At 40.5% G+C, this 13,864-nt stretch overlaps 1 protein-coding gene across 4 annotated transcripts in view; it reads left to right on the forward strand.

Annotated features, from left to right (window-relative positions):
- Nucleotides 1-13,864, forward strand: part of LOC102734555 (ATP-binding cassette sub-family A member 9-like) — a 135,095-nt gene that overhangs the window by 93,126 nt on the left and 28,105 nt on the right. The window contains exons 37-41 of one of the 4 annotated variants that reach the window (XM_081804614.1): nt 542-661; nt 847-987; nt 1,854-1,933; nt 4,111-4,166; nt 4,296-6,429. The exons of 2 other annotated variants lie outside the window; for them this stretch is intronic. In XM_081804614.1, coding sequence (XP_081660740.1) covers nt 542-661; nt 847-987; nt 1,854-1,933; nt 4,111-4,166; nt 4,296-4,394 — 496 coding nt within the window. In that variant the 3' untranslated portion in view covers nt 4,395-6,429. Of the gene's footprint in view, nt 1-541; nt 662-846; nt 988-1,853; nt 1,934-3,023; nt 3,169-4,110; nt 4,167-4,295; nt 6,430-13,864 lie in introns of those variants that run through there. One more of the 4 variants, XM_081804613.1, reaches the window with a different exon arrangement.

The raw sequence follows: 13,864 nt of genomic DNA on the forward strand, positions 1-13,864 counted from the left end.
TCACAGCGCTTAACAGAGCACGTACCCTCCCCAGTGTCTATCACCCAGTCACCCCATCCCTCCCACCCCACCCCCCACTCCAACAACACTCAGTTTGTTTCCTGCAATTAAGAATTCCTCATATCAATGATACACAGTTCTTGTGAGGAAAAAAAAATCCCAAGTTCTTAGGACAATTCTGAAATCTGCTGTTTTGTATTTTAGGGTTTATATCATTATTATCATGCTTTTAAATAAGTGCTCATTTTCTGTCTTTCTTCCCACTGCCCTCTCATACATATCCTTGGAATTCAGCATTTTTCTAAATAACCTTTTACCCAGTATCATCTTCTACCTTCAGCGCCAGCCATGTTCTGAATTATATTACCCCACCCGATAGTTTGGGTATTTACATGAATGCTGTCCCTCCAAAACTCCTTTTTTTGTCTAAACTGAATTCACTAATTATTTCATGTGTGCTGGTAAAACATGTTTAAAAGATGAGAAGACATCTTACGGTGAGCATTGCCACCAGCTAACATTGCCCCTAACCTCCCTTTAGGCAGGCTATCCGGGCCACCTTTAGGAACACGGAGAGGGGCGCCCTCCTGACCACTCATTACATGGCAGAGGCAGAGGCCGTGTGTGACCGCGTGGCCATCATGGTGTCCGGAAGGCTGAGGTGGGTGCCCATCCAAACCCACCCTTGGCTCCCAGTGGGCCTTGAGCAAAGGACATTTTCCTGCACAGGGTTATCACTGTCAGGGGCTGGAGTGGCCTGGCCCTGGACTCCAGAGGCTGAAAGTCACTGGCAATCGATTTATCTTCTCCTTCTCTTCCTTGACTTCATCCTCCTCCTACCTCCAGATGTATCGGTTCCATACAACACCTGAAAAGCAAATTTGGTAAAGAGTATCTGCTAGAGATGAAGGTGAAGACCCCTGCCCAGGTGGAGCCCCTCCACTGTGAAATTCTGAGACTTTTCCCCCAGGCTGCTCGGCAGGAAAGGTAAACACAGGGGTTGGCTTGTTTCATCTTTTTTGTTTTTCTATTATGGCAAGGAGAAATAAAATCTTTACTTGATCATTCTTCTTTTTTTTTTTTAACTCTATGGTAATTGTGACTTAATTAATTAGAGGTTAATCTCTAATTAATTAACTGTGATTTTATTTATTGATTAATTATTAGAGAAAGGCCCAATTCCAAGGGAATTTCCTTTTCACAGGAGGGATATAAGAGAGCAAAGTACTGATTGGGAAGCTGATTGTTGTAAGGGAATTCACATTCCTGGCGGCTCTATCATGTGCCAGGTCCTAATGTGTGCATGGACCTTGGTCATCTGGATCCTTTCTAGAGGGTGAAACCATCCCCATTAAATGTGACCACTTGTCTGAAGCTGGGACCTGGTGCCAGGCATCAGTCAAAGCTCAGTGAGTGGTGGCTCTTAGCATTTTTATTATTATCAGTAATGGCACTTGAGGTCGTTTTGATCATGCCAAATCCTAGTGGTGGAGCCAGGAGGTGAACTTAGTTCTTTGTACTTAAATGCTATTCTCTTCTCACTAAGGAAGAAGGATGATAAGTCATCCTGCCTCTCACCATCTTGGAGTGCAAGTGCTGCTGGTTTCCTCTGTCTCCCATTCCTCCCAAGAGTAAAAGGGAGCCATACTGTGAGAGCCCCCTCCTGCTTCTGCTTGAATAAAGTGACTTCTTGTTGATTAAAGAACATTCCCACTATCACTGTATCCATGGCTCTGCAGACACGTACATTGAGACAAATTGTTGGTGATGTTGTTGCTGCTTTTTAGACATGCATCCATTAATGGTTGTCTTCTTGAAACATGGAGCTCAGCCTCCCTCTCCATTCCTGGCAGGTACTCCTCCCTGATGGTCTATAAGTTGCCTGTTGAGGATGTGCACCCCTTATCGCAAGCTTTCTTCAAATTAGAGATAGGTAAGAGTGACTGTTTGGAGATAGGACTCCAGGAAACAGAGAAATTCAAATCTTGCATAAAACCAGTATAAGAAGTATTAAGACTTTTAATGATGGTTCTCAACCATGAGTGATTCAGTAATGTCTGTGGATACCTTTGGTTGTCACAACTGGGGCTGGAGTTGGGGGGTGCGACTGGTATCTTGTAGGTCAAGGCCAGGGATGATGTTAAACATCCTACAATGCACACAGGTCCACTCCCTCCCACAGCAAAGAAGGATCAGACCAAAATGTCATCAGTGCCAAGGTTGAGAAGTCCTGTCCTAATTGAATAAGACTCTAGAGGGAAGAGATCATTGGCATTTAGGGCTGGAGTGTCCACAAAGACATCGCTAGAGTACAGTGAGCCTTTTCTTCAGAGCCTTCTAATGTTTCTGCCTTTAAACATGTTCCCTCCCACCTCAGATTCCTTCTGCTGTGTTTCATTTGCTAAAACTAAAGTTCTGCTTTGGGGGGGAGGAACCTAACTTTTTATCACAGTTTTCCACCCCACTGTGTCATGGAAATGTAAGTTAGCAATTTTTTTCCCTCCAAATGTTAGGTGAGACACAGTTACCTTCTCAGCTGCAATACATTTATTGAATGATGTAGACCCCGTAGTGTGTGAGCACAACCCATGTCCTGTGACTATTCCTGTGTCCTGCTACATAGACTCATTCCCCCATAGCATCAGATTGCTCTGGGGTGTTGCAAACTGCACAGAACTCCAGCCTCGCATGCCCACTCCAGGTCAGAGTTGCTTAGTTGCTTAATATTTGGAGACTTGAAGCTAGGGAGGTGGGAGGGTTGGTTTTATCTCCCTTCTTATCTTATTCCTCCTCTGCTCATCCGATCATTTGAGCCTCTCTGGTGTGGAGTGTAAGGAGAGGGAAGAAAAGATATGACAGCAAAGCTTGATTTGCTCATTAGAGCCAGACTACAGCATGAGGGCCTCCTGTGCAGAGAGGAGTTCCTTGAAGACTCCCTCTCCCTCCCATCTGTAACCTCTGACTAAAGCTTCTACTCTGGGGTGGGTGATGCCTTCTCCTCTTGGTCTCTTGGTCTCTTGCAGCCTCTGGGCCACTTCTTGGAATTCCCTTCCCTTTCCAAGAGATCTCTTGGAGGACCTCCATTGGATGCAGCATCTTGGCCTCTCCAAACTCTGCAAGTACAGGGCCATCACTGTCCACAATTTTTTACATGTTCCCGGACTTGAGGCAAGGACCCAATCCCATGTCCCCAGATTACAGGTCAATCCCACCAGATCCTCTGTCCACGGAGGGGAGAAAGGAAATGCCACAGCAATCTGGACAACTGCCCACAAGAAACCTTTGCTTTCTAGTCTTACCTCTCGGTTCATTATTTTCTTCCTTTTATGTATCTGCACATTTGGGGGTCTTAATCACAGTCCGCATTGATAACAGATGGTCAACTCAAAATTAGGATAATTTGACAAAGTTTGGTTTAGGCAGGGACCATTTGCCAAGGGGCAAGGCACAGTGCAATGACCCAAGGCTAGACTTAGCAGAAGTGTTGCCATTCTCAGGTCCAAAGGGACTAAGAGAGGACGCAATGGCTGGAACCCGGGAGTAGAATCATGTAGAATTTGTGACCTCGTGAGAAGCAGTGACTTTCAATCAAGGGACAAAGTTGATATCAGGGAGGGAGTGAAGGAATAAAGGCCTTGACCTCCCCTCTCCTCTGTCCCTCCTCATGAGCTACCACTGGTGGAAACCACCAGAAAAAGCCTCTTAAGTCAGCCGGTAGAGCAAAGAGCAGAGTAGAGAGAGTGAAGGCAAACGTTGAGGGGCACATGGTAGTGTTCTAGCACAGGGGAGAACTGTCTCTCCACTCATCCGGCATAGGTGGTCTGGGACCTTGCACGTTGTTTTCCAGTCTGGTATGCCCCGGCCCAAACTCTAAGACAATGGGAGAGTATTTCCGTCCTGTTACAAGACCACAGGGTGAATTTGCCTTTCCATATTTAGCATATGTGCTGCCCAAGCGAGCACCTGTCTTTCCATATTTAGTCCGAGAATATTTATTACCTTATCCTTCATGTTTAAAATCTGTATGTATGTAGATTTTGTGCATAACTTGGTAAAACTCTCCAAATAAAAAAATAGATGAACTCTTAACGTCCGTCCGTCCTTCTGCAGTTAAACAGAGCTTCGACCTGGAGGAGTACAGCCTCTCCCAGTCCACCCTGGAGCAGGTGGGTCAGTGTGCGTGACTCGGTTCATTCATGCCCTATAAATGTACAGCGTGAGCGGACACTTTGCACTCACTTGGAGCTACAGAGGCAGCGTGGCATCTCTCCCCCTTTATTTCTTGTCCATCTCAGGTTTTCCTGGAGCTCTCCAAGGAACAGGAGCTGGATGACTTTGAGGAAGAACTTGACCCTTCAGTGAAGAGGAAACTCCTCCCACAGGAAGACCCTTAAAGCCCCAAATACCCTATGTTTCTTTTTAGTCTTATGCCTCTTTTTAAAGATAATATTTTATGTCATTAATATATCTTATCTCAGATAGGATACAAAATGCTTTTGAAACTCATGTCCCCATTTTTCTCAATAACATGATGGATAGTAGGACTAAGGAGAAAAGGCAGTGAGAGCCGTCTCAAAACCGGACCATGGGGCCTCTGTACTCGCAACTAAATCCCACATGTCATACGGAGGTAAATCGAAAATGCCTTTGTTGTAGAATGTTTGGATCTCTCAAGATGACACAGAGATTGCTTTATTTTCTTTGTTTCAACATCAAAATTTTGAATATTTTCTTATCCTTTTGAATAAAGTGCGCAAGTACAAAGTAAGACCTAATCCTGATTTTAGGGGAAAGAGAGGCGGTGATTACAGAACAGCACAGTATTTGCTTTTTTTAAAGTTTTTGTTTAAATCCCAGTTAGTTAACGTGCAGTGTGATGTTGACTTCAGGTGGACAATACGGTGACACAGCACACTTCCTTATAAACACCTGGCGCTCATCCCAACAAGTATTTGTGTTTTGTAATTCAGAGTTTGTTTGTTTTTGTTGTTGTTGTTGTTCGCTTATTCATAATAAACGGATTTTCCTTTTCTGTCATTTTTCACATTTTATGTTGTGCAGTCTATGTTTTGTCTGTTGTGACTGTCAAGGAAATTTGAAACCTGTTAAAATAAGTAATTTCAGTAAGAATTTGAATAATCAAGTTGGGGAAAGTTTAAAAATGACATCTCTTACAATTTTGAAGCATATTTCTGATTTTATATGTTTTCTTATGATGCAAGGGTCTACTCTTATGCAGATCTTAATTTCTCATGTTTATGTATGTTATGACCTCTGCAACTGGTGACCCTGTAAACACCTTAAAATCAGTGCAATATACTTGTATACTCTTATTTAGGTAAGTTTTTTTTTGTTGTTCTTGCTACTGTTGCTGTTGTTAGCTCTTATGGACTGACTTGTGTTCCCCTGAAATTCTCTGTGCACTCACATGAGGACACGGCAAGGTGGCTATCTGCAAGCCAGGAAGAGAGACGTCACCAGAAACCAAGTTTTCTGGCGCCTAGCCTGGGAGTCACCATTTGGAGATGAGCTGCCTACAGAGCTCCCTGGACTGTGCAGGACCAAGGCATGAAACACACACCCACACACACTCCAGTGCAAAACCAAAAAGTGAAACCCCTACAAAACACTTTGTGGCATTGAGCTACTGAGGTTACTGAGACTGTGGGGTTGTTTGTTACAACAGATAGTCAACATTATGTTAACTAACACAGATCATGCCAGGAAATGGGTGGGGACAAAACCCTGGAGTAAGTATTTCTTGCTGCAATTGCCAAAGACCTTTGAACTATTCTAAGCTGCCTGTCCCTAGTCCTTGCCTGGATCAACTCTACAAGGGTGACCCTTCCTTCACTTTCAACCCATTTGTCCCACACCAGCCTCAAAGTATAGCCAAATAACAGTAACTTCCAACCCAAGACATGATGCCTTTGGGTGAGTCCACCCTTCATTGTATTGTAAAAAGCCAAGAAGGGATGACCTAACTTAGATCTACAAAGTTATACTGAGTGAATGTTTGGAGTATTTGAAGTAGAAAGTAAGAATAATTTATTCCAAGGGATTAATAAATGAAAACATTGCAGTGATTATGAATAAATAATTTTAATGATACTGGGTTTGTTTTTCTCATACTAGATGTGCTTTTCTCAACAGTGACACTGTTAACACTTTGTGCCAGAGAATTCTTTGTTGGGGGAGGGAGAAAGGAGAGGTTGTCCTGTGTCTTGTAGAATATTCAATGGCAATCCTGATCTGTACTCACTAGATGCCAGTAGCAATCTCCACCTGAGTGTGACAATCAAAAACATTTCCAGACATTGTCCACATCACCCCACTGTATTACAATTATATGTCCTTAAGCCAACTGCTTGGAATTTTATCATCTTGGAGCGAAGTAAAAAATGAATTAAAGATAGTGGATCTTGTTCATTTGGGGGTTTTGGTGTTTTGCATTAAATACTCTGGATTAAACTACAAAAATTGTTCTTCTTGAAGAAATCTAGAAAATTAGCAATAAAAATGGTCAATAATACATTTTAAAATTTGTAGGCATTGGAGTAACTTCTGTTTGAAGTTCACATCTCTTTGAACTTTTTAAAGAGAGCATAAGCCTCAGTAATGTGTTGTACAAGGGTCTGTAAATGATTTCGGTGAGGGAAAATGAAGAACCTCGCAAACTGGTGTGTCCCAAAGCAGTGGAACCTCTGAAAAAGCAAGTATGGCAAAGAGCATTGAAAGCTAAATGAGGCAGTTGGTTAAGTGACTGACTCTTGATTTTGGCTCAGATCATGATCTCAGGGTCGTGAGATCGAGCCCTGCGTCAGACTCTGTGCTGGGTGTGGAACCTGCTTGGGATTCTCCTTCTGCCCCTCCCTGTCCCACCTGCATACGGTTTCTCCCTCTCAAAAAATAAAAAAGTACATGTCTCTTGTTTCCATAAATACATATTAACACATCTGAAATCTAATTGAGATTCTCCATAATATTTAGCCATGTTAATACACTGGTAAATACCAATCTTCAGAAACTGATTTATCTAACACAACTTAAGGGGTACTTTGTTAATTCTCCAAGGTTATTTTATTTACACTAAATTGATGGGAAACTCTCAGATTCTCTTTTCCCTGTGACGAAAACATAATCTTCACTTTGTTTGAAAATACTGCAGTGTTGAAATAGAAAACTTAACAGAATTTTGAACTTGGATGATTCTGTGCCCTTTGATGACATAAGGATTACACTAAGAATAACATAGATCTTTAATGGACATGTGGGAGAATATGTCTAGATGATGGACCTAGAAGAGAAATTGCAGAGTTGCTGGGCATGAATGTGTGTGTGTGTCCATATCCCCAGTGTTCTCTATTTTCCCACCTGACCTATGTGAGAATTTATTTTCCTAGATCCACTGCAGTGCTGAGTATTGCCCTTCTCTTTGCCCATCTGTTAAGAGTATACAGTAATTCATTGCTCTCTGAGGCTGTATTCCCTTGCTTTCCAGAGAAGTCAAGTATCTTCTCAGTTAGCTTTCTTCTTTTGTGAATTGTCCTTTTGTATTACCTGTCCACCTTCCTATTTGACTTTTAAAACTAATGCATTTTTGTGGTGCCTGGGTGGCTCAGATGGTTAAGCATCTGCCTTCAGTTCAGGTCATGATCTCAGGGTCCTGGGATCGAGTCCTGCGTCAGGCTCCCCGCTCAGCAAGGAGTCTGTTTCTCTCTCTCCCTCTGCTTGCTATCCTCCTGCTTGTGTTCTCTGTCTCTCTCTCAAATGAATAAATAAAATCTCTAAAAATAAAGAAAGAAAGAAAACTAATGTATTTTTAAGGGATCTTTATTCTGGATATTCCTTTTTCTGTTTTGTTTGTTTCAGACAACTTCTTTACACATCTGCCAGCTCTTCAACTTTCTTAATCTTGACTTTGTTTATCATTTCTTTTGTTGTATTGAGGTTTTAATTTTATTATGATTGAACATTATAATTTTTACTCTGTGATTGTGTGTCTGTGTGTGTCCTGTTTAGGAACTCTTTCCTTTTTGGAAATCAAAATATATTCTTCTGTATCTCCTTCCAACTGTTCTGAAGTTTTATTTGTTACATTTTCTCTTGACTCCACCTACACTTTGTTTTTTGTGTGAGGCACAATGTGGGGATCTAACTTTTTTCTTTTACATTTGTCAAGCTAATTGTCACAACACCATTTACTTAAGTTCTTTCTTTCTTCATGGAATTTATGTGTTTCCCTCTCATTTTCAGGCTTTTTATTCCTATTATGAATCTGTTGTATCTCCTTCCACACTTTTTAAAAAAAGATTTACTTATTTTACAGAGAGAGTGCGTGCATGTGAGTGGGGGGAGGGACAGAGGGAGCGGGAGAGAGTCTCAAGCAGACTCTGCACAGAGTGTGGAGCTCAATCTCATGACCCTGAGACCATGACCTGAACCAAAATCAAGAGTCAGATTCTTAACCAACTGAGCCAGCCACATACTGAGACGTCTAATAATCTTTCTATTATCATCTTTCTATATATCAAAAAAATATATTTTTTTCCAGGTGAGGTTTTAGGGTTATTAGGACTTAACGGAACCAGTAAAAGCACATCCATTAGGACGTTAACTGGAGACACCAAACCAAGTGCAGGACAGGTAGGTAGATGAGATGAATAATATGTAATCCAAAACACCCAGGATAAAGTCAATTTGAAGATCTAATTGGCTTTATTAAGCAATTGATGATTTGGGCAGCATCCCATCTAGCAAGACGAGAGACATTCTTCTCCCCTCTATTGATCGCATCTGTGGTCACTGTGACGCATCTTTCTCTTCTCCAACCTGAGTGTCCCAACTTTCCAGCCCGTGTGGTCATTCACAGTACGCCCCAGATTGGCACGGTGGCTGCTATTGGCCTGGGACATGTGGTGGCCCATTTCCAATCCACTGGGCTCCAATAGGGACCCTAACTGTGCCTCCCAGGCTGTTTTGTTGAACCAGAAGTATTTTCAACTCTATTAGGGGCAAACTGTAATGGCTTCTGAAAAAAAGCCCAAGAGGCTATCTGTTCCTTAGACAACCATAGCTGTCTTCACTCTAATCTCCTGATGTCTGCCTTTTCCACAGGTTTCTTCTTCCCACAACTTCCTGCCGCTGTGCCGAGTCTACTAAAGCTCACGTGCAGGGAAGGAAAACTTCTCAGGATGTCTCCTCCCTTAAACAGAGATCTCACAAAGTGGACAACAACCAAAGATAACACACGCTCTTCCCCCCGCAAACCTGAGCAAACACGTTTGTGTGTTTAGCTATAAGACGCTCTGTCCATCACTCCATTTAAGATTTGCCTATATTTTCTGTTTGTACCCTAAGGTGATGTCGTAAACCATCCAGATTGAAAAAAGATGAGCTCCTAAGACCTGGCCGTCCTTCTGCAGTTAAATAGAGCTTCAACCTGGAGGAGTACAGCCTCTTGCCTCCCAGCCTAGAGCAGGTGGGTCAGTGTGAGTGATTTTATATCATCCGTAAACTATCAATATACAATACGTGCAAGACCTTACACTCACTTGGAGCTACAGGACGCAGGGTGACATCTCTCTCTCTATTCCTTGCCCCCCTTTCCTGGAGAGGTTTTCTTGCACCTCTCTGAGGAGCAGGAACTGGATGATTTTGATGAGGAACTTCACCCCTCAGTGAAGTCACGCTTCCACAGGTATTTTTAAGCTCTAAATGCCCTATGTTTCTACAAAAGAAATATAATGTTATAACTTACTAAAAATGTTTTAGAATGATAAAGTTGTAATATTATAACTTTATATAATATGATATATAATAATTATTTTATAATTATTATCATATAATTATTTTATATAATTATATAATTATAATTATATATCATATTATATAATATCATATATATTATATAATTATTATATGTTATTATATTATATATTGTTATATATTATTTTATTATATATAATAGTATACATTATATATAATATAATAATATATATTACAACTTTATATTATAGCTATAATATTATAAAGTTGTATATTATAACTATAATGTTATACATTTCCTGAGAAACACAGCATTGTTCTTCCTGTGGTGGAGAGGAGGAGCAAGGGTTGGGCAGTTACAGCCACCGCATGAACAGAGGCACGTGATTGAGCCCACCTCCCAGTCACAGCCTCTGTGTCTCTACAGGTCATGTCTAGTTTTCTTTTTGTTAACTCAACATTATGTGTGAAATCCATCTACATGGCAACTGATCACTCTTATTTGTTTTTGTGTGGTATTTCACTGTATAAATCTACCATAATTGATTTATCCATTCAGGCTATTATGAATAAGCCTGCTGTGAACATCCACTTATAGGTCTTTTGGTAGAAATAAGCATTCATTTCTGTGTATTGATGTCCTAGTGTCCAATTGCTGCTGGTCATAGAGTAGGCACTTACTTACCCATAGTAGATACTACCAAACAGTTATGAAAAGTAATCATACAAACTCACATGAGTCATATCAATAGTATGTAAGAATTCTGAGCCTTCCACATTGTTGCCTATCTGTTTAATAATAGACATTCTGGTGGGTGTACACAAGTATCTTATTACGATTTTAATTTACATTGCATTGATGGCTAATGATGTTAAATATCTTTTCACATTTATTGGCCATTTGGAAATATTTTTGCATTGAGATCGTTTGTCCATAAAAAAAATCAAGTTGTATGCCTTTTGTTTATTGACTTGTGTGGATCTACAGCAGATGCACACATGTTCTCTTATTTTATGATTTTTAGTTTCATGCTTGTAATACTTCCTTTTAATGAACAGAATTTCATTTATGGCTAGTCCTGACTTAAAAATACTTTGTTTTCCCCAATGTTATGAAAATATTCCTCTGAATAAGTCTTTATTTTTCCTTTTTTTTTTTTTCATTTTAAAATCTTTACTAAAAATATAGTAACAGTGTCTTCATTGTGTTTATGGGTAATTATGTGATATATTAACACAAAATATTTTTTGATAAATTGTTTTCTAGTCTGTTTTTTTTGTAATATATTAAAAATTATATCTTGATCTAAAGTTTTTTCCAAATGTCTTCCTTTATTCTCTAAGAAATATTTTAAAAATATTTTTAAATTTAATTTTATTATGTTATGTTAATCACCATACATCACAGCATTAGTTATTGATGTAGTGTTCCATGATTCATTGTTTGCATATAACACCCAGTGCTCCATTCAATACGTGCCCTCTTTAATACCGATTTCCTTTCTAATTACCCATTCCTTTCTAATTACGTCTTTTAGTTCATTTTTCTCCATTTTGGCACTGCTAAGACCTGCAATACAATGCTGAAAACACTCCACTGATTGTGGACATCCTTCTTTTTCCTACTCAAAGGGGCAAAACATTCCATACTTCTTCCATGAAGAGTAATATTAGCTGTGCCTTTATCATGTTGAAGAATTCCCTTCTTAGTCTGCTGATAGTTTTTATTATGACAGGTGTAGATTTTTACAAAATGATTTTTTCTTTTGGCAAAGTAACCATTAATTATTAGTGGTTAATATGATTAATTAAATCAATTGATTTTTGAATGCTGACCAGGCTTGCATTCTTGGACCAGTTGATGGCCAATTAGGTCACGACTATCTGTATTTGATTTGGCAACACTTGCTCAGGATTTTGTATCTATGCTTATGAGGCATGTTGTTCTATAATTTTCATTTCTTATAATACCCTTGTTTGATGTTGGTATGAAGGTAGTGCTGGCCTCCTAAAACACATTGGGAACTTGTGTGGATCACACAAGATCAGATGTCTGAAGGGACGTTCAGACTCCTCCTGTGAGCTTTTAAAGGTAAAGGATATGCTAGACCAGGGAAAAGCATAAGCAAGCAGTGGGCTCTGAGAATACTGCCCTAGGCTTCTTTCTTAGTCACACAGAATGTGCTTCTTGGACTTAGGATCTACCAAGATATGTGTAAGAAATTTGACATCAGGGAAGTCTGGGAAAAAGTTTTCAGCAAGATCTTCTATACCTCACTGCTCATGATGCCAACCTATCTTCAGGAGTTGGGCCAAGAGACCCTCGCCCTCCCGTCACTCAGGGTCATAATTCTGGTCTCTGTCTCCCACCATTTCAATTGACACTGGTTTTGAATTGACTGTAGTTTCCTCTTTTGAGTGGTCATCAAATATTTCAAAAGTCATTGATGCTGGCTTTGATGGCGTGCGTCTGCCATGGTCCTGTCGCAGCTCTAAGTGTTGGTGGAACATCTGGATCATCTAATCTCTTTAGTTTTCCATTCCAATTTTGGTAATTACTCTATCCATTTCTTCCATTTTTAATTAACCTCCTACATAGTCTACATGACTTAATTATTCCAAGGTTTTTGTTTTTTGTTTTTTTACATGTTTATTCTGATCTTCTTTCTTCCGAATGATGGACATTTCCTTCCCATTATTCAGGCACATTTGTGGTAGCTGGGTGAGGAGGTCTGCAACCACTTCCCTCCCCCCAGCTTATCCCCCTGACAATAAAGTCCTACGAGGGGCCAAACAGTGGGAGGCCCTTTTATGATGGCATCCCGCATGAACTCAGGTAAAGACAAAATAAAAAGAAATTGAAGACTCGCCAGTTACCAAGTCTAAAGTTGCTTGCATTCCCAAAATTTTGGCAGCCTCAGAAGGAGTATTCCACTTCATATGTATGACTGGAGTTGCACAATTCCTGTCTCATTTACTTTATACAACCCTCATATTTACCCTGGTTAACAAATTGGGGATTGAGAATTTGTCCCTTTATACAAATTTCTACAAAAGCTGGTGCCACCAGATGGCCTGAGTAAGACAGCATTCCCTTGCACTTGGGCGTATCTGGTGCAAGAAGAAGAGTTCTTTGATATTCGTGTGTAAAATCCACTTCAATAGATGTTCAAGAGAGGGAGGGAGTTCCTTAAGCTTGCTCACAAAGCAGCCTAAGTCTTTGACCACATCTCCCCATGTTTAGGTAGTCTTGATTCTCCTCCCCCCCTGCTACCTATATCATCTTGTTGGTGACCATTTATTGGACAGGGACCATATTCCCATCCAAAGAGTTTCCCCCCAACTCCTTTATGATGTTAAGTCCCTCCCTTACAGACTAAATCACTAGCCATAACTCAGGGGTTCGGGTGGTCTTGGGCTGTTACTTAGTTACTTTCATTCTTGGTGAAGGAACCCAAAGCAGCCAAGGTACCATTTTCTTGGCTGACCTCAGCTTGAATTTTCTTTTACAATGTACTTGTAATTCATCTTTGGCCCTAGATATACCAACCCCAAAGCCCCAGATAAGCTTTTCCTTTTGTCCACCACTGTGGTGCTTTAGCAACTTCACCCCAGGGATGGCCACGAAACCCAGTGGGCATCAGCGGTTCTTCTCCTTCGGCAACCTTTTCCATTTGTCTCTCTCCCAAACAAAGCTACAGCCATTATTAAAACTGCGGCACCAAGGATACTTTCTTGTACACAGTGCCAATTCCATAAATTGTATAGAAGCAGATAATTGAAAGAACACACAGACTCTTTGGGTGTATTTCGGTAAGGTACAGCAGGGAAAACAAAGGGCAGGGAAAGTATCTGGGGCCTGAGGGAATTCCAGAAGTAAGTCCTCAACGGTCCTTTTTCAGTCACACGGGTTACTCTTTGTATTTTGATTACCAGTCACAAAATAAGTGCAAGGAATATTGGCTTCAGGAGAGCCCAGGTAAAAGTATATAGCCGCATGTTTATCCCTCACTGGTGATTTATCCAAACCAGTCTGTGTAACTGGTTAAATTAGATGTAAACTATCACCTCAACATCTCCATACAATGAAGACAGG

The sequence above is a fragment of the Leptonychotes weddellii genome, chromosome 15 (assembly GCF_054177405.1).
Source record: "Leptonychotes weddellii isolate Sample4059 chromosome 15, ASM5417740v2, whole genome shotgun sequence".
In the NCBI taxonomy this organism is placed as follows: domain Eukaryota; kingdom Metazoa; phylum Chordata; class Mammalia; order Carnivora; family Phocidae; genus Leptonychotes; species Leptonychotes weddellii.